This window comes from Grampus griseus, assembly GCF_964374135.1.
Source record: "Grampus griseus genome assembly, chromosome: 18".
Taxonomy (NCBI): domain Eukaryota; kingdom Metazoa; phylum Chordata; class Mammalia; order Artiodactyla; family Delphinidae; genus Grampus; species Grampus griseus.
In genome coordinates, this window is record NC_139012.1 from 41,851,687 (window position 1) to 41,876,742 (window position 25,056).

General features: G+C 37.5%; 1 protein-coding gene across 4 annotated transcripts in view; it reads right to left on the reverse strand.

Annotated features, from left to right (window-relative positions):
• The window catches only part of PCDH9 (protocadherin 9), a gene marked incomplete at both ends in the record, with an annotated part of 973,878 nt that overhangs the window by 600,432 nt on the left and 348,390 nt on the right, over nucleotides 1-25,056 (reverse strand). For 2 of the 4 annotated variants that reach the window (XM_082675743.1, XM_082675741.1), the window contains one exon: nucleotides 12,727-12,828. The exons of the other annotated variants lie outside the window; for them this stretch is intronic. In XM_082675743.1, the coding sequence (XP_082531869.1) occupies nucleotides 12,727-12,828 (102 nt within the window). The remainder of the gene's footprint in view (nucleotides 1-12,726; nucleotides 12,829-25,056) is intronic. 4 annotated transcript variants of the gene reach the window in all.

The following is a 25,056-nucleotide window of genomic DNA, read 5'->3' on the forward strand; positions in this document are numbered from 1 at the left end:
AACCTAGTGGTGGGGCAGGAATAAAAACCCACAGGTAGAGAAATGACTTGAGGACACAGGGGGGAAGGGGAAGCTGGGATGAAGTAACACTGACATATATACACCACCAAATGTAAAATGGATGGCTAGTGAGAAGCTGCTGCCAGGGAGATCAGTACGATGCTTTGTGATGACATAGAGAGATGGGATAGGGAGGGTGGGAGGGAAGCTCAAGAGGGAGGGGATAGGGGATATATGTATACATATAGCTGATTCAGTTTGTTGTACAGAAGAAACTAACACAACATTGTAAAACAATTATGCTCCAATAAAGTTTTTTTTAAAAATTAAAAAAAAAAACTAATATCAACTGTAATACCTATTCTAAGTACTAAAGACAGTTATTTTTTTAAAGCTAAATTTGCTTGGGTAGCATGAATATGTAATACACCATCAACATGAAAATGCAATTATTTAGTATAATATTCATATATTAAATCCTGTTTAACTAGATCCAGAATATTAATTTAAGTTAGTTAAGTAAGGTTAATATGTGATAAGTACAAAAAAGAAAAGAGAAAAAAAAGGAAAGGAAAGAAGAAAAGAGAAGAAAAGACCAAGACCAAGTAAGACAATTGCAAACGTGCCTGGCTTTACATCTCTCCTTTTTTATTTGAAAGTAGCTGATAATGTTAACATTTTCCTCTTACTCCACTTGGTATTGTTAATTTCTAAGACGTATTACAAACACTGAGCTCACTGTATTCCCAGCTCTCGGTGTGCCTTTGGTTTGGTAACCCAAGATCAAGGTGCACCCATAACTTCATCTTTAATGGGGAGGGAGATTACACTTACCTGAAGGACAACTTTTCTAAGGTTATGAATATGAAATGTAAGACATGCAGTAATCGTTTAATACATTTTAATTCTCTTCCCTTACCACACGGTCACTCCTCTCACTCTCCATTTGACATGTTTTTATTCTATTAAATATGTCCATCAAATGACACTCTGTAATTTTCGTGAAACAAATGATAATTTAACTTCGATGAACTTCTGAATCCAGCAAAACTTGCCTTATAAATTTATGTAAAAGGTCAGAAACATTTCCTTTATCAAGATGGTTTTCCCAATTTTGGTCGATTTATAGCAGTGGTCCATCTTGGGATATCTTTTTTGTTTTGTTTTGTTTTGTTTTGAGGTACGCGGGCCTCTCACTGCTGTGGCCTCTCCCGTTGCTGAGCACAGGCTCTGGCCGTGCAGGCTCAGCGTCCATAGCCCATGGGCCCAGCCACTCCGAGGCATGTGGGATCTTCCCGGACCGGGGCACAAACCCGTGTCCCCTGCATCAGCAGGCAGACTTTCAACCACTGCTCCACCAGGGAAGCCCATCCTGGGATATCTTAATCAACCATCTGCACCCATGAATTTCACACTTGTAATAACTGCCACATTCCAAAGTCTGGCAGTTAAAATTCACATGTTTTAAAACTCACCATTTCCCTAACTCTTAGAGCTAAGATTTCCATCTGACATTGATTTTCAGATTTCATTGCTACAAAGGAAAAGTCTTATCTCAAAAATTCATACACTAAACACTAGACCATTTTGTAAAAATACTTCAGCTCAAGCATCAAAAACAGTGACAGGGAACAGCTACTCATACTGAGGTGCAGTCTTGTGTGAATTCCAATAACTGAGACTTTTCCTACAGATTGCAGAGTATAGACACTGAGAGCTCTCTCTGCTTATATTTTATGCAGTTTCATGGGTAAAGGGAATTGAATATAGTAAAGGGAAATGACAATAAAATTTATAGATCAAAGATGCTTAGTAAGGATAATATGCATTTATGGTATGAAAACAAGGTGCACTTATTTTTTCTTTGCCTCTATTTTAACCATTATGATGTTCTGTGTATCCAATGACAGAAGGCCTGCCAGGAAGATAAAACTTAAACATGACAATTAGTTTAAATTCCACACGTAATTTGAAATCTAATTTAGGAACTATTTTCTTTGACACTTGCTTGAAAGAAGTGTATGTAGCTTGAGGGTAGTTATTAGATCACTCTAGGATCAGAGAACGTGGATCTAATTCTAGTGCTTATCTGTAGCTAGCTCTATGACCCAGGGCAAGCTACTCCGTCTTTTTAGTCTTCAAATTATGCTTCAGTAACATGAATATATAATCTCGATGGTCCCTAACAGTCAAATAGCTGGTGATTTTTTTTTTTTATTAGACATTATCACAGAATAGTTACACTGAGATTTCTGAAACCACGTGCTGTGGTTTACTCTATCTTCAGTAACTACTATCTTTGTGAATTTGAGAAGAATTACATAACCTCTGTGTGTCTCAGTTTTCACATCTGTAAAATGGGAATAATAATAATAGTACCTAGCTAATGGGGTTGTCATTAGAATTAAATGAGCTATATTTTAATAATTGTAATATGAAAATTTCCTATATTTCCTCATATCTTAAAGCAGGACACAAATTAAAGAAATCATAAATAAACATTTATTAGAGTTTAATTAACAGCCATTTTTCCATAGTGGTACATGAAATTGTAGCACATTTTATACCCAGTAATAGATTAGATGAAATTTTGTAATACACATAAAGTGCTTAGACTAGTGTTTGGGCAAAAATTGCCCAATAGATGATATTAACATTTATCTATAAGTAAGCAGTAATTATTATATCTAAATTAAGAGTGATAAGTTGAGTGATAGTTTAAGTGTGATTAAACTCTTGCTAGTCATATCAGTCTTTGTTTTATTTTGTATCTAATGTCATAGTACAGATTTAATAACTTAATTCAATTAATAAATAATAATTGACATAAAATGTTACTTTCTACTTGAAAAACAGAATAATTTTATATAATTATTTTTATGATAGAACAAACGTGCTCTTTTTTACGAAGTAAGGTGATTAAAGAGGGGAAGTATAAATTGTGAGAAAATTGAAAATTAAGAATATACATATGTTTACCAAGTTTAGTCTATTATTCAATATGAAGAAAAAAATAACAGCATATTACAGACACCAACTTTTAGATCATAATTGCCTTTAGTTATAAATTCTCAAGAAAGATTAATATTAGATTAATAACTTCTAGGGAACTGCTTACTAAACCGATTCCCTAGTTATTGGTCTACAGATATTAAGCATTTATACAGAAATCCTGTCTCTGAGAATGCTTTATAGAACTCCAAAGCTGGCATCAGTTCTATCTTCAAGTTTTATTTTATAAGAAAGATCAGAGGAGGAGCTTCAAGATGGTGGAAGAGTAAGACGTGAAGATCACCTTTCTCCCCACAAATACATCAGAAATACATCTACATGTGGAACAACTCCTACAGAACACCTTACTGAATGCTGGCAGAAGACTTCAGACTCCCCAAAAGGCAAGAAACTCCCCACGTACTTGCGTAGGGCAAAAGAAAAAAGAAAAAAATAGGGACAAAAGAATAAGGATGGGACCTGCACCAGTGGGAGGGAGCTGTGAAGGAGGAAAGGTTTCCACACACTAGAAAGGCCCTTTGCGGGCGAAGACTGCAGGTGGTGGAGGGGGGAAGCTTTGGAGCCACAGGGTAGAGCACAGCAACAGGGGTGCAGAGGGCAAAGCTGAGAGATTCCCTCACAGAGGATCGGTGCCGACCAGCACTCACCAGCCCGAGATGCTTGTCTGCTCACACACCAGGACAGGTGGGGGCTGGGAGCTGAGGCTCCGGCTTCAGTCGGACCCCAGGGAGAGGACTGGGGTTGGCTGTGTGAAGACAGCCTGAAGGGGGCTAGTGCACCATAGCTAGCCAGGACGGAGTCCAGGAAAAGGTTTGGAAGTACCAAAGAGCCAAGAGACTTTTTCTTGCCTCTTTGTTTCCTGGTGCATGAGGAGAGGGGATTAAGAGTGCTGCTTAAAGGAGCTCCAGAGATGGGTGCAAGTCGTGGTTATCAAAGTGGACCCCAGAAATGGGCATGAGACTCTAAGGCTGCAGCTGCAGCCACCAGGAAGCCTGTGTGCAAGCACAGGTCACTATCCACACCTCCCCTCCTGGGAGCCTGTGAAGCCCGCCACTGCCAGGGTCCTGTGATCCAGGGACAACTTGCCCAGAAGAACACACGGTGCTCCTCAGGCTGGTGTAACATCACATCAGCCTCTACCACCTCAGGCTTGCCCCGCACTCCATACCCCTCCCTCCCCCCAGCCTGAGTGAGCCAGAGCCCCTGAAGCAGCTTCTCCTTTCACCCTGTCCTGTCTGAGCAAAGAACAGACGCCCTCAGGTGACCTACCCACAGAGACAGGGCCAAATCTAAAGCTGAATCACAGGAGTTGTACAAAGAAAGAAGAGAAAGGAAAATCTCTCCCAGCAGCCTCAGGAGCAGCAGATTAAATCTCCACAGTCAACTTGATGTACCCTGCATCTGTGGAATACCTGACTAGACAATGAATCACCCCAAATTGAGGAAGTGGACTTTGGGAGCAAGGATATATATAATTTTTTTTTCCCTTTTTCTCTTTCTGTGAGTGTGTACGTGTATGTGTCTGTGTGTGATTTTGTCTGTAGAGCTTTGCTTTTACCATTTGTCCTAAGGTTCTGTCTGGCCATTTTTTATGTTTTTTCTTTTTTTAGTATAGTTTTCAGTGCTTGTTATCATTGGTGGATTTGTTTTTTGGTTTGGTTGTTCTTTCTCTCTTTTTCTTTTTTTAATCACTTAATTTTTTTTTAATAATTATTTTTTGTTTTCTATTTTAATAACTTTTATTTAATTTATCTTTTCCTTTCTTTCTTCCTTTTTTTCTCACTTTAATTCTGAGCCGTGTGGATGACAGGGTCTTGGGGCTCCAGTCAGGCATCAGGGCAGTGCTTCTGAGCTGGAAGAGCCAAGTTCAAGACATTGGTCCACAAGAGACATCTCAGCTCCACGTAATATCAAATGGCAAAAATCTCCCAGAGATCCCCATCTCAATGCCAAGACGCAGCTCCACTCAACAACCAGCAAGCTACAGTGCTGGACACCCTATGCCAAACAACTAGCAAGAGAGAAACACAGCCCCACTCATTAGGAGAGAGGCAGCCTAAAATCATAATAAGGTCACAGACACCACAAAACACCACCAGACATGGACCTGCCCATGAGAAAGACAAGATCCAGCCTCATCAACAAAAACTCAGGAACTCGTCCCCTCTACCAGGAAGCCTACACCACCCACTGAACCAACCTTAGCCACTGGGGACAGACACCAAAAACAACAGGAACTACGAACCTGCAGCCTGCGAAAAGGAGACCCAAAACACAGCAAGTTAAGCAAAATGACAAGATAAAGAAACACACAGCAGATGAAGGACCAAGGCAAAAATGCACTAGACCTAACAAATGAAGAGGAAACAGGAAGTCTACCTGAAGAAGAATTCAGAATAATGATAGTAAAGATGACCCAAAATCTTGGAAATAGAATAGACAAAATGCAAGAAACGTTTAACAAGGACCTAGAAGAACTAAAGAGCAATCATGAACAACACAATAAATGAAATTAAAAATTCTCTAGAAGGGGTCAATCTCAGAATAAATGAGGCAGAAGAACAGATAAGTGACCTGGAATATTAAATAATGGAAATAACTACTTCAGAGCAGTATAAAGAAAAAAGAATGAAAAGAATTGAGGACTGTCTCAGAGATTTCTGGGACAATATTAAATCCACCAACATTCGAATTATAGGGGTCCCAGAAGAAGAAGAGAAAAAGAAAGGGACTGAGAAAATATTTGAAGAGATTATAGTTGAAAACTTCCCTAACATTGGAAAGGAAATAGTTAATCAACTCTAGGAAGCACAGAGAGTCCAATAGAGGACAAAACCAAGGAGAAACATGCAAAGACACATATTAATCAAACTATCAAAAATTAAATACAAAGAAAAAGTATGAAAAGCATCAAGGGAAAAATAACATACAATTGAACCCCCATAAGGTTAACAGCTGATCTTTCAGCAGAAACAGCAATCCAGAAGGGAGTGGCAGGACATACTTAAACTGATGAAAGGGGAAAACCTACAACCAAGATTACTCTATCCAGCAAGGATCTCATTCAGATTTGATGGAGAAATTAAAACCTTTACAGACAAGCAAAAGCTAAGAATTCAGCACAACCAAACCAGCTTTACAACAAATGCTAAAGGAACTTCTCTAGGTAGGAAACACAAGAGAAGGAAAAGACCTACAATACAAACCCAAAATAATTAAGAAAATGATAATAGGAACATGCATATTAATAATTACCTTAAATGTAAATGGATTAAATGCTCCAACCAAAAGACATAGACTGGCTGAATGGATAGAAAAACAAGACCTGCATATATGCTGTCTACAAGAGATCCACTTCAGTCCTAGGGACACATACAGACAGAAAGTGAGGGGATGGAAAAAGATATTCTATGCAAATGGAAATCAAAAGAAAGCTGGAGTATCAATTCTCATATCAGACAAAATAGTGTTTAAAACAAAGACTATTACAAGAGACAAAAAGGATACTACATAATGATCAAAGGATCAGTCCAAGAAGAAGATATAACACTTGTAAATATTTATGCACCCAACATAGGAACACCACAATATATAAGGCAAATACTAACAGTCATAAAAGGGGAAATCAACAGTAACACAATCATAGTGGGGGACTTTAACACCCCACTTTCACCAATGGACAGATCATCCAAAATGAAAATAAAAAAGTAAACAAGCTTTAAATGATACATTAAACAAGATGGACTTAATTGATATTTATAGGACATTCCACCCAAAAACAACAGAATACACTTTCTTCTCAAGTGCTTATGGAACATTCTTCAGGATAGATCATCTCTTGGGTCACAAGTCAAGCCTTGGTAAATTTAAGAAAATTGAAATCATATTAAGTATCTTTTCTGACCAAATGCTATAAGACTAGATATCAATTACAGGAAAAAATCTCTAAAAAATACAAACACATGGAGGCTAAACAATACACTACATGATAACCAAGAGATAACTGAAGGAATCTAAGAGGAAATAAAAAAATACCTAGGAACACATGACAATGAAAACACAAAGACACAAAACCTATGGGGTGCAGCAAAACCAGTTCTAAGAGAGAAGTTTTTAGCAATACAATCCTACCTTAAGGAATAAGAAACATCTCAAATAAACAACTTAACCTTACACCTAAAGCAATTAGAGAAAGAAGAACAAAAAACCCCAAGTTTAGCAGAAGGAAAGAAATCATAAGATCAGATCAGAAATAAATGAAAAAGAAATGACGGAAAAAATAGCAAAGATCAATAAAACTAAAAGCTGGTTCTTTGAGAAGATAAAGAAAATTGATAAACCATTAGCCAGACTCATCAAGAAAAAGAGGGAGAAGACTCAAATCAATAGAATTAGAAACAAGAAAGGAGAAATAACAACTGACACTGCAGAAATACAAAGGATCATGAGAGATTACTACAAGCAACTATATGCCAATAAAATGGACAACCTGGAAGAAATGGACAAATTCTTAGAAATGCACAACTTTCTCAGACTGAACCAGGAAGAAATAGATAATATGAACAGACTGATCACAAGCACTGAAATTGAAACTGTGATTAAATATCTTCCAACAAACAAAAGACCAGGACCAGATGACTTCACAGTCATCTGTGAAGTCATCTGTGAATTCAGTCATCTGAATTCGATCAAACATTTAGAGAAGAGCTAATACCTATCCTTCTCAAACTCTTCCAAAATATAGCAGAGAGGGGAACACTCCCAAACTCATTCTATGAGGCTAACATCACCCTGATACCAAAACCAGACAAACATATCACAAAAAAGGAAAACTACAGACCAATGTCACTGATGAACATAGATGCAAAAATCCTCAAGAAAATACTAGCAAACAGAATCCAACAGCACATTAACAGGATCATACACCATGATCAAGTGGAGTTTATCCCAGGAATGCAAGGATTTTCAGTACATGCAAATCAATCAATGTGATACACCATATTAACAAAATGAAGGAGAAAAGCCATATGATCATCTCAATATATGCAGAGAAAGCTTTCGACAAAATTCAACACCCATTTATGATAAAAACCCTCCAGAAAGGAGGCATAGAGGGAACTTACCTCAACATAATAAAGGCCATATATGACAAACCCACAGCCAGCATTGTCCTCAATGCTGAAAAACTGAAACCATTTCCACTAAGATCAGGAACAAGACAAGGATGTCCCTCTCACCACTATTATTCAACATAGTTTTGGAAGTTTTAGCCACAGCAATCAGAAAGAAAAAGAAATAAAAGGAAACCAAATCGGAAAAGAAGAAGTAAAGTTGTCACTGTTTGCAGATGACATGATACTATACATAGAGAATCCTAAAGATGCTACCAGAAAACTACAGAGCTAATCAATGCATTTGGTAAAGTAACAGGATATGAAATCAACAGAAGTCTCTTGTATTCTTATACACTAATGATGAAAAGTCTGAAAGTGAAATTAAGAAGACACTCCCATTTACCATTGCAACAAAAAGAATTAAATACCTAGAAATAAACCTACCTAAGGAGACAAAAGACCAATAAGCAGAAAATTATAAGACACTGATGAAAGAAATTAAAGCTGATACAAATAGATGGAGAGATATACCATGTTCTTGGATTGGAAGAATGAACATTGTGAAAATTACTATACTACCCAAAGCAATGTACACATTCAATGCAATCCCTATCAAACTAACACTGGTATTTTTTACAGAGCTAGAACAAAAAATTTCACAATTTGTTTGGAAGCACAAATGACCCCGAATATCCAAAGCAATCTTGAGAAGGAAAAACGGAGCTGTAGGAATCAGGCTTCCTGACTTCAGACTATACTACAAATATACAGTAATCAAGACTGTATGGTTCTGGCACAAAAACAGAAAGTTAGATCAATGGAAGATGATAGAAAGCCCAGAGATAAACCCATGCACCTATGGTCACCTTATCTTTGATAAAGGAGGCAAGAATATACAATGGAGAAAAGACAGCCACTTCAATAAGTGGTGCTGGGAAACCTGGACAGCTACATTTAAAAGAATGAAATTAGAACACTCCCTAACACCATACACAAAAATAACCTCAAAATGGTTTAAAGACCTCAATGTAAGGCCATACACTATGAAATTCTTAGAGGAAATCATAGGCAGAACACTCTATGACATGAATCACAGCAAGATCCTTTTTGACCCATCTCTTAGAGAAATGGAAATAAAAACAAAAATAAAAAAATGGGACCTAATGAAACTTCAAAGCTTTTACACAGCAAAGGAAACCATAAACAAGATGAAAAGACAACTCTCAGATTGGGAGAAAATATTTGCAAATGAAGCAAGTGAAAAAGGATTAATCTCCAAAATTTACAAGCAGCTCATGCAGCTCAAAATAAAAACAAAACAAAACAAAAAAAACAACCCAATCCAAAAATGGGCAGAAGATCTAAATAGACACTTCTCCAGAGAAGATATACAGATTGCCAACAAACACATGAAAGGATGCTCAACATCACTAATCATTAGAGAAATGCACATCAAAACTACCATGTGATATCATCTCACTCCTGTCTGAATGGCCATCATCAAAAAATCTACAAACAATAAATGTTGGAGAGGGTGTGGAGAAAGTTTACACTCTTGCACTGTTGGTGAGGATGTAAACTGATACAGCCACTATGGAGAACAGTATGGAGTTTCCTTAAAAAACTAAAAATAGAACTACCATACGACCCAGCAATCTCACTCCTGGGCATATATCCTGAGAAAACTATAATTCAAAAAGAGTCATGTACCCCAATGTTCATTGCAGCTCTATTTGCAATAGCCAGGACATAGAAGCAACCTAAGTGTCCAGTGACAGATGAATGGATAAAGAAGTTGTGGCACATATATTCAATGGAATATTACTCAGCCATAACAGGAAATGAAATTGAATTATTTGTAGTGTTGTGGATGGACCTAGAGTCTTTCATACATTGTGAAGTAAGTCAGAAAGAGAAAAACAAATACTGTATGCTAACACACATATATATATAGAATCTAAAAAAAAAAAATGGTCATGAAGAACCTAGGGGCAAGATTGGAGTAAGACGCAGACCTACTAGAGAATGGACTTGAGGACAAGGGGAGGGGGAAAGGTAAACTGGGACAAAGTGAGAGAGTGGTAGCGTATATATGGACATATAAACACTCCCAAATGTAAAATAGACAGCTAGTGGGAAGCAGTCACATAGCACAGGGAGATCAGCTCGGTGCTTTGTGACCAGCTAGAAGGGTTGCATGTGGAGGGTGAGAGGGAGGGAGATGCAAGAGGGAAGAGATATGGGTATATATGTATAACTGATTCACTTTGTTATAAAGCAGAAATTAACACACCATATTAAAGCAATTATACTCCAATAAAAACGTTTAAAAAATCAGAGATAGTCGTTCTGCATTTAAAAAAAATGTGTACTTAAGAAATTAGGCATATTATTATCAAAAGCAATGCACACATAAGGAGCTTGAAACACATCTGGCACAGAGGACATGCTACAAAAGTGTCCATTTTCTAAATCATTATATTTTATGGTATCATAGACCACTAGAGAGATATAGGACCTAAGAGATAACTTACTTTGAAACCACTCAGACTACAATTGGCCTGGAGTATATATGATGGTTAAATGAAAATTCGTGAGATAAAAGTTTTATGAAGTATTTTCTTTCTTTCCTTTGTTTATGAACATAGCACAGCAGATTTACTTTCACTATTCTTTGATGATTGGAGTCATAATATAAATTGACATTGTAACACTTAGTATCATTTTTTCTTGTCAATATTCCCTAGAACTTTAGTCTAATAAACTCTGTACACACTGTGTTCCTATGCTTTGAGACTTATAAAATATCTAGGGAAGAAAAATATCTGGTTCATAGAAAATTATTTTAATTACAGCTCATTTAAATTCCTTAGAAAAAATAAGAAAATCTTCAGTTAACAATTTTCATATTCTACCCTCTTGGGTAATTCAAGAGGTCTCTGGGGAGGAGTATGGATTGTTTACTCAAAAGATACAGACATGAAAATGTTATATAAATGAGTATAATTCTTAGGAATTTGAAATCAACTTGGATTTCAATGGTTTTCAGGTAATTCTGGATGGGCTTTTTAAAGGTTTACATGAGTGTTTATGAATGAAACATTTATTTCTGCCATAGAATAAGGGTTGCATTATTATTGAATGGAATAAGGGTGAGTAATGGCACACACTCCTGTGTTCTAGACACTTGACACATACATAGTGATGATGAACAAAGGGTTAAAAATTACAGTTCTTCTCTCAACTGTCAAGTGATTAAGATTTTGGAGAAAGAAAGATAAAGAAAATAAAAGCAAAGCAGGAAGAAGACTATAGAAGGATGTTTCTAAATAGCTCTACACAAAGAAAAAGAAAAATAAGAAGAAAATACATGGAGGAAAAATTAGGGGATAAGCTGCCTCAAATGTCACTTTATCCTTTTTCCACCTCAGTTAATGGTATGTCCAAAAAAAGAAGTTGCCTACTCAATCAAACTTCTATTAATCAAAGTAGTTTCTCTGACCTACATTACACCCGGAACTTTGAAAAGGATAGATTCCTTTAGTTGGCAAAAACACTTTACTGTTAATAATTAATAATTATTAATAATAATCAAAACATTTTCAGTACCTTTAAGGAAATGGGGGGGAACCTAGCTTCAATGAGAAAATAGAGAAAATGGAAAACACATGAGCACACCAGCACACACACATACATATATACCCATATACATATTCTATCTATCCATCATCTTTTTACAATCTATGTTGTGACAGTGGACAATAGGTGAGACAAATATGTGTGTATTAATACTAGAGTCAATTATTGAAACACAATTCATTAACAATATGGATCTTTTACTGCACAATGTGAACATACTTAGCATTATTAAACTCTACACTTAAAATGATTAAAATAGTAAATTTCATGTTATGTGTTTTAAATCACAATTTCTTTTTAAATGAAAAATAACATATTCCTACATCCAGCCATATTAGAATAATTGGTACTGGAATAGCTCTCCCTCCAAAAAAAATAAATAAATAAAAAATATGGATCTTATACAGTGGATGAACCCATTAAGAAAAAAGGAAAATGATGATTTTTATTTTAAATTAAAACATACAGGACACTAAAGGATCAAGCTGAGAAAAAGTAGTAAAAAAGAAAAGATTAATGAAAACTCCAATTTAACCTGTTATTAAGCAGCATTGTGTTCTTTGTCTTCCTTGAGTATAGCGGATGAAGCAAATCAATCTTTCAACAAATTGATGTGGGCATTTTTAGCTCAACTAATAAAAATGAATTAAGAACATTTAAAAATAAAGTTGCTCATTGCTTTCTCCAAAAAATTGGTAAAAATCAACACTTTGCATTCAATGACAAGAACACTATATTTCATATTTCGACCATTACTAAAAAAGGAAAAAAAAGATTGCTTCCTTTTTGTTCTAATATCGTTTATTTAAAGTTGTTTTAAAAAAGGTACTAGTGTAAAAATACAACCATAAAAGGGGTCATCAAAGAAAATATTTATAATAGTTAACTTAGAGTATTTAAAACCACTAGGAAAATGCAAATTGCTCAGTACCAACATGGTCTCTATAGAGTTATGGCATACCTCATAATGGCTTTCTTCATTCTCCTGAATGTGGAAACCCACAGAGCTGGGACATTTCTGAGGAGTGACAGGAATATTGTCACTTTTGCTGTGTGAGTTACACTGAAAGAGATTACCAAATAATTGTGATAAACTACTACACATTAAGAATGTCTATTGAGAGACATGGTTATTTGCTAAGCAACTAATAAAGGAGGTCCCTGTGAACTAACAGGGGTCTCCCTCAGGTACATGTATTCATATTGAGCCTTTACCAAAAAAATTAAAAAATGGTATATAGTATAAAAAATAATAATAGATATTATTATTATCCCCAGTTACAGATGAGGAAAACGAGGCATAAAAATATATTTTTCCCAAAGTTGGGCTATTACCCAGCTCTCTGGGACCATGCCCCATACCTTATCTACCATATGCATGCCCCTTATAAATGACACATTTTAAGTAGATAAAACTGAAAAATTAAAAGTTTAAGGTCTTAAAATATTACTTCACTTTTTTCTGTACCAAATACAAAATATTTTTAAATACAGGTTAACTAAAATAATTCATCTAGAAATGGATGTGAACTGTAAAACATAAGATATTAAATTATGGCTTGGCCTTTCTCCATGAAAATATTAAAATGATTGTTTTCCATATTCCTCACAAGAGTTGTTTTATGTGAAAACAAGATATTATTCACTTTCTTTCATCCTTGCTTCCTTCTTTCCTAAATCTCTTATTAGATTCAAGGCTGCTTGGTCATTTATTAAATATCACATTGGGGTGTCTCAGGTTTCTACTTTAATAAAAGATATTGTAGTGCCTCCCAAAGGGGTTCATCATTGGTATATAACCTTTCCTCTCTTATAAGACCACAGAGTCTGCACAAGTTTTTATGATGTAAGAAGGGAAGATAATATTTTTCAAACTAGAATTCCACATTTTTGGTGCACTAATGAAATTTTACGTTCCCCATACCAGAGAACAATCTGTTAGAAAATTACTATTAAATACATTTTAAAAAGCAAGTGAGGGGCTTCCCTGGTGACGCAGTGGTTGGGAGTCCACCTGCCGATGCACGGGACGCGAGTTCGTGCCCCGGTCCGGGGGGGATCCCACATGCCGCGGAGTGGCTGGGCCCATGAGCCATGGCCACTGAGCCTGCGTGTCTGGAACCTGTGCTCCGCAACGGAAGAGGCCCGCGTACCGCAAAAATAAATAAATAAATAAAAATTAAAAAGCAAGTGAGTTTTAGAGTTTGGCATAATTGAGGTCAGTATATTTTCATCTCAAAACCACCATTTTATATATTTATGTGTATTTTAAAATAGTCACATTACATTTTTTAAAACTTTTTTTAATTTTAAACACAGAAAAATGGAAAATATTCTAAAAATAATTTCAGAATACCTTTCATTACATTCCAACAATGTCAATTTTTAATTATCTCATTTATTTTTCTTTGTTTGTTTAAAAGCCATAGCAATATGGCAGACTAGGAAAGCATGACTCTGAAACGCAAACCCATATTAGAAACCTTTCAGCATCAAAAAAAATATATGCCTGTCCTCTCTACAAACAATATTATTTCAAGCCTGTTCAAAACCTGCCTCTTCTAGGAACTCTTCGTGGGTAATGAAATAAATGATTGCATTTAGCCTCTGTTTGCAACCTGAGTGACTTAGATGTAGTTTGTAAAATGCTGCTCTGCCAGTATTAATTCTTGGAATGTGCCTGAGTTTGTCTGAACAACTTCGCTGTTAATTATGAAGGCATATCTTTGATATCTCTCCAGAGCAGCTTCCTTAGCTTTCAAAAAAAAAAAAAGTTTAGGCCTTAAAACAGTTATTTTCATCTGTGACATTTTAGTCTCTCAATTCCTATCCCTAGCTTCTCCTCATATCTATTCATGCTGATTAATCTTTTTAAAACATCTCATGTATGATGCAGTTTTTCTCCCTAGAAACTTTTCATCAATTCCTGTGGTCCAGCAGTGGCTCTCATTCTGCCTGTGTATTAGAATCACCCAGGGAGCTTTAAAAAGTGTCAATGACTGAGCCCTACCTCACACCAGATAAATTAGGGCTCAGGCAAAAATACTTTTGAAATATCCAGCTAATTCTAATGTGAAACCAGAGTTTAGAATCCCTGGATTAGGGTTTTCATTTCTTTTCTGGCCTCAGGATACTATAAGGAATTTTGGCCTCACTCCCCTTTCAATCTGATCTCTTGCTCCTTAGCATTTGTTCATCCTTTTCCTTATTTAATCTTCTGTGTATTAGGTGATACTGGTGATTTTTTTTTTCATGGATATATCATAATACATCTGAAACTGAAAAAAATCCTTTATTTGCATAATACTTTATACTTTTACATATAAGATTTTGTGTATCATCCACAAGAAATCTCTGCAGAGAGAGGTAGAAAATATAATCTTACCTTAACAGATGGGGAAAGCAGAGGTTCAGATATATTCAAAACCCTCTGTGCAAAGATTTGCCCAGTAAAATCACTCCTAAGTGACAAGACTTGGGCTATTGCTACTCTGCCGTAACTCCCTTAAGGGAGTCATTCATTTGCTTATTCATTCACATATTCTATTCTGTTTGTTCATTTGTTTGATCGTCAGATATTTGCTGAGTGCAGGTTATGTATCAGGATTTTAGTGTCTCACAAAGGTATGGCATTTCATATCTGCGATAGTCTCACACTAGCAGTGAAGCCATAATTGGAAACACAAAAACCACTGTGATATACATAAGTTGCTAAGGGACAGAAGAGAGAACTGTGAGATTCCTGTGAGCAGACTCTTGAAAGATGGGCCAATGAGGCAATCATGGCAAGCACAGTAGTCAGGAGAGAACAGACATCATATGCAAAGTCTAGAAGACATGAATTCTCAGGACTTGCCTATGAGCTGCAAGTAGTTCAATAGTGCTTTAACCATGGATCATGTGAGATATGCTATGAGGATAGGGACAGAGGTTATTAGTGAATGGAATTTAATGGTTAGACCCAATGATGAGAAGTTATAGTACTGGACTTAATATAAGAGAGGACAACCAAATAATGGAATGGCACTTTATATACAGTGGGTGTCAAAGGTGAGCTTTTATCATCATTCCTTCTTTACCTCCCTAAGGTAGTGAATAAGCAAAATGAATGCATTTGCAATATAACTCACACTAGGGTAAGTTCCTCTATCTAAACAAGATTTCACCCCTATGCCTCTCCGATGTCTAATTCTGGAGCAGCCTCTGTCTATAGAACAGTGAATGGCATCCAAGGAAAAGTTTAATCCACTGTTATTTCATCACTTTTTAAATTTTTTTAGTGTTATGAGGTAAATAACCTCTGGGGATTACAAATCTATGAATCAGAGCAAAAAAGAAAGAAAAATAACACTATAAACAGTATTTTGATATCTGACATTATTAATAGCCCAAACTTTAAGGAAACAAATTCTTAAGGGAAAAACAATTTAATTACTATGAATTCTTCCCAACAAGTTTCTATTTCAGAGGGAGTTGCAGCTGAAAATAGAAAGAAGCTTTATTGTAAAAGTCTTGAGATTTCACCCACTAAATATACACTAATATGTATAAAATAGATAACAAATAAGTATCCGCTGTATAAAAAAGTAAATAAAATAAAATTCAAAAAAAAAATTTCCATTTTCCAAATTTGATATGAATAACTATATAATGAATTATGGCTAAGATGGATTTGCTAAAACAGATTTAATATTGCATGATTCATATCTAAATCAAACTTAAGAGATCTAGAGCACACTAACAACAATCATATTCAATGGTGATCACTGTAAATACATTTATTTTATACTTTAAAGTCTATCTGATATTTTCCATTTAATAGTCTCATTTTATTATGTGTATAATGCTCCTCTCCCTTAAACACTTGTCATAGTTCCTGGGAAATTGTCATTCACTAGCTACAGAAATACCTACACAAATTTGGCTCATAATCAGGAATATTAGCTCTTTCATTTTTGACACAAATTCCTAATGAAGTACTTCATAAACAAAATATCAAGAGAAAAACAACAGCAGTAGCAAAAGCAATAAAAGTTTTACGGGGGGACGAGGGGAAGATGGCGGAAGAGTAAGACGCGGAGACCACCTTCCTCCCCACAGATACACCAGAAATACATCTACACGTGGAACAACTCCTACAGAACACCTACTGAACCCTGGCAGAAGACCTCAGACCTTCCAAAAGGCAAGAAACTCCCCATGTACCTGGGTAGGGCAAAAGAAAAAAGGAAAGACAGAGACAAAAGAATAAGGACGGGGCCTGCACCAGTGTGAGGGAGCCATGAAGGAGGAAAGGTTTCCACACACTAGGAAGCCCCTTTGCAGGCGGAGACTGTGGGTGGCGGAGAGGGGAAGCTTTGGAGCCGTGGAGGAGAGCACAGCAACAGGGGTGCGGAAGGCAAAGCGGGGAGATTCCCGCACAGAGGATCGGTGCTGACCGGCACTCGCCAGCCCGAGAGGCTTGTCAGCTCACCCGCCGGGGTGGGTGGGGCTGGGAGCTGAGGCTCGGGCTTCCGTCAGAGCACAGGGAGAGGACTGGCGGCGTGAACACAGCCTGAAGGGGTTAGTGCACCACGCCTAGCCGGGAGGGAGTCCAGGAAAATGTCTGGAGCTGCTGAAGAGGCAAGAGACTTTTTTCTTCCCTCTTTGTTTCCTGGTGCATGAGGAGAGGGGATTAAGAGTGCTGCTTAAAGGAGCTCCAGAGAAGGGCGTGAGCCTCGGCTAAAAGCTTGGACCCCAGAGACGGCAAGAGACGCTAAGGCTGCTGCTGCCGCCACCAAGAAGCCTGTGTGTGAGCACATGTCACTATCCACACCTCCCTTCCAGTGAGCCTGTGCAGCCCGCCACTGCCAGGGTCCTGGGATCCAGGGACAACTTCCCTGGGAGAACACACGGTGAGCCTCAGGATAGTGCAACATCACGCCGGCCTCTGCCGCTGCAGGCTCGCCCCGCACTCCATGCCCTTCCCTCCCCCAGGCGAGAGTGAGCCAGAGTCCCCGAAGCAGCTGCTCCTTTAACTCCGTCCTGTCTGAGCGAAAAACAGACGCCCTCCGGGGACCTACACGCAGAGGCGGGGCCAAATCCAAAGCTGAGCCCCTGGGAGCTGTGAGAACAAAGAGAAAGGGAAATCTCTCCCAGCAGCCTCAGAAGCAGCGGATTAAAGCTCCACAATCAACTTGATGTACCCTGCATCTGTGGAATATATGAATAGACAATGAATCATCCCAAATTGAGGATTCTGAGCCGCGTGGATGAAAGGCTCTTGGTGCTGCAGCCAGGAGTCAGTGCTGTGACTCTGAGGTGGGAGAGCCAACTTCAGGACACTGGTCAACAAGAGACCTCCCAGCTCCACATAATATCAAATGGTGAAAATCTCCCATAGATCTCCATCTCAACACCAGCACCCAGCTTCACTCAACGACCAGCAAGCTACAGTGCTGGACACCCTATACCAAACAACTAGCAGAACAGGAACACAACACCACCCCTTAGCAGAGAGGCTGCGTAAAATCATAATAAGTCCACAGCCACCCCAAAATACACCACCAGACGTGGACCTGCCCAGCAGAAAGACAAGATCCAGCCTCATCCACCATAATACAGGCACTGGTCCCCTCCACCAGGAAGCCTACACAACCCACAGAACCAACCTTAGCCACTTCGGACAGACACTAAAAACAACGAGAACTATGAACCTGCAGCCTGCAAAAAGGAGACCCCAAACTCAGTAAGATAAGAAAAATGAGAAGACAGAAAAACACACAGCAGATGAAGGAGCAAGACAGAAACCCACCAGACCTAACAAATGAAGAGGAAATAGGCAGCCTACCTGAAAAAGATTTGAGAATAATGATAGTAAAGATGATCCAAAATCTTGGAAATAGAATAGACAAAATGCAAGAAACATTTAACAAGGACCTAGAAGAACTATAAATGAAACAAACAATGATGAACAACACAATAAATGAAATGAAAAATACTCTAGATGGGATCAATAGCAGAATAACTGAGGCAGAAGAATGGAGAAGTGATCTGGAAGATAAAATAGTGGAAATAACTACTGCAGAGTAGTATAAAGAAAAAAGAATGAAAAGAACTGAGGACAGTCTCAGAGACCTCTGGGACAACATTAAATGCATCAACATTCGAATTATAGGGGTTCCAGAAGAAGAAGAGAAAAAGAAAGGGACTGAGAAAATATTTGAAGAGATTATAGTTGAAAACTTCCTTAATATGGGAAAGGAAATAGTTAATCAAGTCCAGGAAACACAGACAGTCCCATACAGGATAAATCCAAGGAGAAATATGGCAAGACACATATTAATCAAAATGTCAAAAATTAAATACAAAGAAAGCATATTAAAAGCAGCAAGGGAAAAACAACAAATAACACACAAGGGAATCCCCATAAGGTTAACAGCTGATCTTTCAGCAGAAACTCTGCAAGCCAGAAGGCAGTGGCAGGACATATTTAAGGTGATGAAGGAGAAAAACCTGCAACCAAGATTACTCTACCCAGCAAGGATCTCATTCAGATTTGATGGAGAAATTAAAACCTTTACAGACAAGCAAAAGCTGAGAGAGTTCAGCACCACCAAACCAGCTTTACAAGAAATGCTAAAGGAACTTCTCTAGGCAAGAAACACAAGAGAAGGAAAAGACCCACAATAAGAACATGAAACAATTTAGAAAATGGGAATAGGAACATACATATAGATAATTACCTTAAATGTGAATGGACTAAATGCTCCCACCAAAAAACACAGATTGGCTGAATGGATACAAAAACCAAGACCCATATATATGCTGTCTACAAGAGACCCACTTCAGACGTAGAGACACGTACAAACTGAAAGTAAGGGGATGGAAAAAGATATTCCATGCAAATGGAGACCAAAAGAAAGCTGGAATAGCAATTCTCATATCAGACAAAATAGACTTTAACATAAAGACTATTAGAAGAGACAAAGAAGGACACTACATAGTGATCAAGGGATCAATCCAAGAAGAATATATAACAATTGTAAATATTTATGCACCCAACATAGGAGCACCTAAATACATAAGGCAAATACTAGCAGCCATAAAAGGGGAAATCAACAGTAACACATTCATAGTAGGGGACTTTAACACCCCACTTTCAACAATGGATAGATCATCCAAAATGAAAATAAATAAGGAAACACAAGCTTTAAATGATACATTAAACAAGATGGACTTAATTGATATTTATAGGACATTCCATCCAAAAACAACAGAATACACATTTTTCTCAAGTGCTCATGGAACATTCTCCAGGATAGATCATATCTTGGGTCACAAATCAAGCCTTGGTAAATTTAACAAAATGGAAATTTTATCAAGTATCTTTTCCGACCACAATGCTATGAGACTAGATATCAATTACAGGAAAAGATCTGTAAAAAATACAGACATATGGAGGCTAAACAGTACACTACTTAATAACGAAGTGGTCACTGAAGAAATCAAAGAGGAAATTAAAAAAAATACCTTGAAATAAATGACAATGGAGACACGATGACCCAAAACGTGTGGGATGCACCAAAAGCAGTTCTAAGAGGGAAGTTTATAGCAATACAATCCCACCTTAAGAAACAGGAAACATCTCAAATAAACAACCTAACATTGCACCGAAAGCAATTAGAGAAAGAAGAACAAAAGAACCCCAAAGTTAGCAGAAGGAAAGAAATAATAAAAATCAGATCAGAAATAAATGAAAAAAAATGAAGGAAACAATAGCAAAGATCAATAAACTAAAAGCTGGTTCTTTGAGAAGATAAACAAAATAGATAAACCATTAGCCAGACTCATCAAGAAAAAGAGGGAGAAGACTCAAATCAATAGAATTAGAAATGAAAAAGGAGAAGTAACAACTGACACTGCAGAAATACAAAAGATCATGAGAGATTACTACAAGCAACTCTATGCCAATAAAATGGACAACCTGGAAGAAATGGACAAATTCTTAGAAATGCAGAACCTGCCAAGACTGAATCAGGAAGAAATAGAAAATATGAACAGACCAATCACAAGCACTGAAATTGAAACTGTGATTAAAAATCTTCCAACAAACAAAAGCCCAGGACCAGATGGATTCACAGGTGAATTCTATCAAACATTTAGAGAAGAGCTTACACCTATCCTTCTCAAACTCTTCCACAATATAGCAGAGGGAGGAACACTCCCAAATTCTTTCTATGAGGCCACCATCACCTTGATACCAAAACCAGACAAGGATGTCACAAAGAAAGAAAACTACAGGCCAATATCCCTGAGGAACATAGATGCAAAAATCGTAAACAAAATACTAGCAAACAGAATCCAACAGCACATTAAAAGGATCATACACCATGATCAAGTGGGGCTTATTCCAGGAATGCAAGGATTCTTCAATATACGCAAATCAGTCAACATGATAAACCATATTAACTAATTGAAGAAGAAAAACCATATGATCATCTCAATAGATGCAGAGAAAGCTTTCGACAAAATTCAACACCCATTTATGATAAAAACCCTGCAGAAAGTAGGCATAGAGGGAACTTTTCTCAACATAATAAAGGCCATATATGACAAGCCCACAGACAACATCATCCTCAATGCTGAAAAACTGAAACCATTTCCACTAAGATCAGGAAGAAAACAAGGTTGCCCACTCTCATCACTCTTATTCAACATAGTTTTGGAAGTTTTAGCCACAGCAATCAGAGAAGAAAAGGAAATAAATGGAATCCAAATTGGAAAAGAAGAAGTAAAGTTGTCACTGTTTGCAGATGACATACCATACATAGAGAATCCTAAAGATGCTACCAGAAAACTACTAGAGCTAATCAACGAATTTGGTAAGGTTGCAGGATACAAAATTAATGCACAGAAATCTCTGGCATTCCTATACACTAATGATGAAAAATCTGAAAGTGAAATCAAGATGACACTCCCATTTACCGTTGCAACAAAAAGAATAAAATATCTAGGAATAAACCTACCTAAGGAGACAACAGACCTGTATGCAGAAACTTATAAGACACTGATGAAAGAAATTAAAGATGATACAAATAGATGGAGAGATATACCATGTTCTTGGATTGGAAGAATCAATATTGTGAAAATGACTCTACTACCCAAAGCAATCCACAGATTCAATGCAATTCCTATCAAACTACCACTGGTATTTTTCACAGAACTAGAACAAACAATTTCACAATTTGTATGCAAACACAAAAGACCCTGAATAACCAAAGCAATCTTGGGAACGAAAAACGGAGCTGGAGGAATCAGGCTTCCTGACTTCAAACTATACTACAAACCTACAGTAATCAAGACAGCATGGTACTGGCACAAAAACAGAAATATAGATCAATGGAACAGGATAGAAAGCCCAGAGATAAACCCACACATGTATGGTCAACTTATATTTGATAAAGGAGGCAGGAATGTACAGTGGAGAAAGGACAGCCTCTTCAATAAGTGGTGCAGGGAAAACTGGACAGGTACATGTAAAAGTATGAGATTAGATCACTCCCTAATACCATACACAAAAATAAGCTCAAAATGGATTAAAGACCTAAGTGTAAGGCTAGACACTATGAAACTCTTAGAGGAAAACTTAGACAGAACACTCTATAACATATATCACAGCAAGATCCTTTTTGACCCACCTCCTAGAGAAATGGAAATAAAAACAAAAATAAACAAATGGGACCTAATGAAACTTCAAAGCTTTTGCACAGCAAAGGAAACCATAAACAAGACCAAAAGACAACCCTCAGAATGGGAGAAAATATTTGCAAATGAAACAACTGACAAAAGATTAATTTCCAAAATTTACAAGCAGCTCATGCAGCTCAATAACAACAACAACAAAAAAAAAACAAACAATCTAATCCAAAAATGGGCAGAAGAATTAAATAGACATTTCTCCAAAGTAGATATACAGACTGCCAACAAATACATGAAAGAATGCTCAACATCATTAATCATTAGAGAAACGCAAAACAAAACTACAATGAGATATCATCTCACACCAGTCAGAATGGCCATCATCAAAAAATCTAGAAACAATAAATGCTGGAGAGGGTTTGGAGAAAAGGGAACCCTCTTGCACTGCTGGTGGGAATGTGAAATGGTACAGCCACTATGGAGAACAGTATGGAGGTTCTTTAAAAAACTACAAATAGAACTACCATATGACCCAGCAATCCCACTACTGGGCATATACCCTGAGAAAACCATAATTCAAAAAGAGTCATGTACCAAAATGTTCATTGCAGCTCTATTTACAGTAGCCAGGAGATGGAAAAAACCTAAGTTGTCCATCATTGGATGAATGGATAAAGAAGATGTGGCACATATATACAATGGAATATTAGCCATAAAAAGAAACAAAATTGAGCTATTTGTAATGAGGTGGATAGACCTAGAGTCTGTCATACAGAGTGAAGTAACTCAGAAAGAGAAAGACAAATACCGTATGCTAACACATATATATGGAATTTAAGAAAAAAAAATGTCATGAAAAACCTAGGGGTAAGACAGGAATAAAGGCACAGACCTACTAGATAACGGACTTGAGGATATTGGGAGGGGGAAGGGTGAGCTGTGACAAAGCGAGAGAGAGGCATGGACATATATACACCACAAAACGTAAGGTAGATAGCTAGTGGGAAGCAGCCGCATAGCAGAGGGAGATCAGCTCGGTGCTTTGTGATCGCCTAGAGGGGTGTGATAAGGAGGGTGGGAGGGAGCGAGACGCAAGAGGGAAGAGATATGGTGACATATGTATATGTATAACTGATTCACTTTGTTATAAAGCAGAAACTAAGACACCATTGTAAATCAATTACCCCAGTTAAAAAAAAAGAAGTTTGATGAAAAAACACATAACCATAAGTAAGACACTGCGGTTTTCTTTGCTACGAAGGGGGTTCTTTACATTTTCCACCCAACTCTGTAGTAGCTGCAATATGGCCTGTTATTCTGTTACTCCTCCTACCTTCTTACAAAAGCAGTTTTTGCTAAAAATCAATGGTGCTGGTATAAAATTTATACAATCATTATAGAGGCAGCCGCCTTGTATTTTTATGCTATAGGTTTCATTAAATAACCATTCCTTTTGTTAAAACTTCCCACTGAAACTATTATTCCTACCCATTTTAAGAAACTAGTGATTACTTTCATGAAGAATTGGTAAACATTCTTAAATTTTTAATACGAAAGTTCTAAAGGTAAATAAAATATTGACATTTACAGAAAAAAATCTACTTAAAAGGATTGTCTATACTTGGTGTTTTCAACCTCTCCACCCATTCCTTTGGGAAGCCCATGTGTGTCACTTTTTTTTTTTTTTTTTTTGCGGTACGCGGGCCTCTCACTGTTGTGGCCTCTCCCGTTGCGGAGGACAGGCTCCAGACGCGCAGGCTCAGCGACCACGGCTCACGGGCCCAGCCACTCAGTGTCATGTGGGATCTTCCCGGACCTGGGCACAAACCCGTGTTCCCTGCGTCGGCAGGTGGACTCTCAACAACTGCGCCACCAAGGAAGCCCCGTGTCACATTTTTTACCACCCCTTTCCATTGAAACTGTTCTTTCACCATCTCCAAGGATAGTAACTCAAAGGGCAATTCTCAGTCCTCCTCTCACTTGACACTACTGAAAATTCCTTCCTTCAAGATGCATTTATTTCACTCGCCCTCCAGGACACCACAAACTCCTTGTTGTCTTTTTATCTCTCATGTTTTATTTCTGGAATCATTTAACTGTTCGTGTTGCTATTGTTATTGTTAAAACTGAAAAGCTTGGAGAAAACGAAGCTTGATTACTTTCTCAGGAAGTATGTTTTCTGATGGCATACTCCACTGTTTCCCAATTCTACAATATTTTCTCAAACAGATCCATGAACGATTTCCTATTTATAAGCTGACAAGAGAAGGGCTCTTAGAATGTTCCTAAACATGCTTACATCAAACCATATATTTTTGTGAATATTTCAGGAAGCTGATAAAATTTATATTTTAAGGGCTTCCCTGGTGGCGCAGTGGTTGAGAATCTGCCTGCTAATGCAGGGGACACGGGTTTGAGCCCTGGTCTGGGAGGATCCCACACGCCACGGAGCAACTAGGTCCGTGAGCCACAACTACTGAGCCTGCGCGTCTGGAGCCTGTGCTCCGCAACAAGAGAGGCCGCGATAGTGAGAGGCCCGCGCACCGGGATGAAGAGTGGCCCCCACTTGCCACAACTAGAGAAAGCCCTCGCACAGAAACAAAGGCCCAAC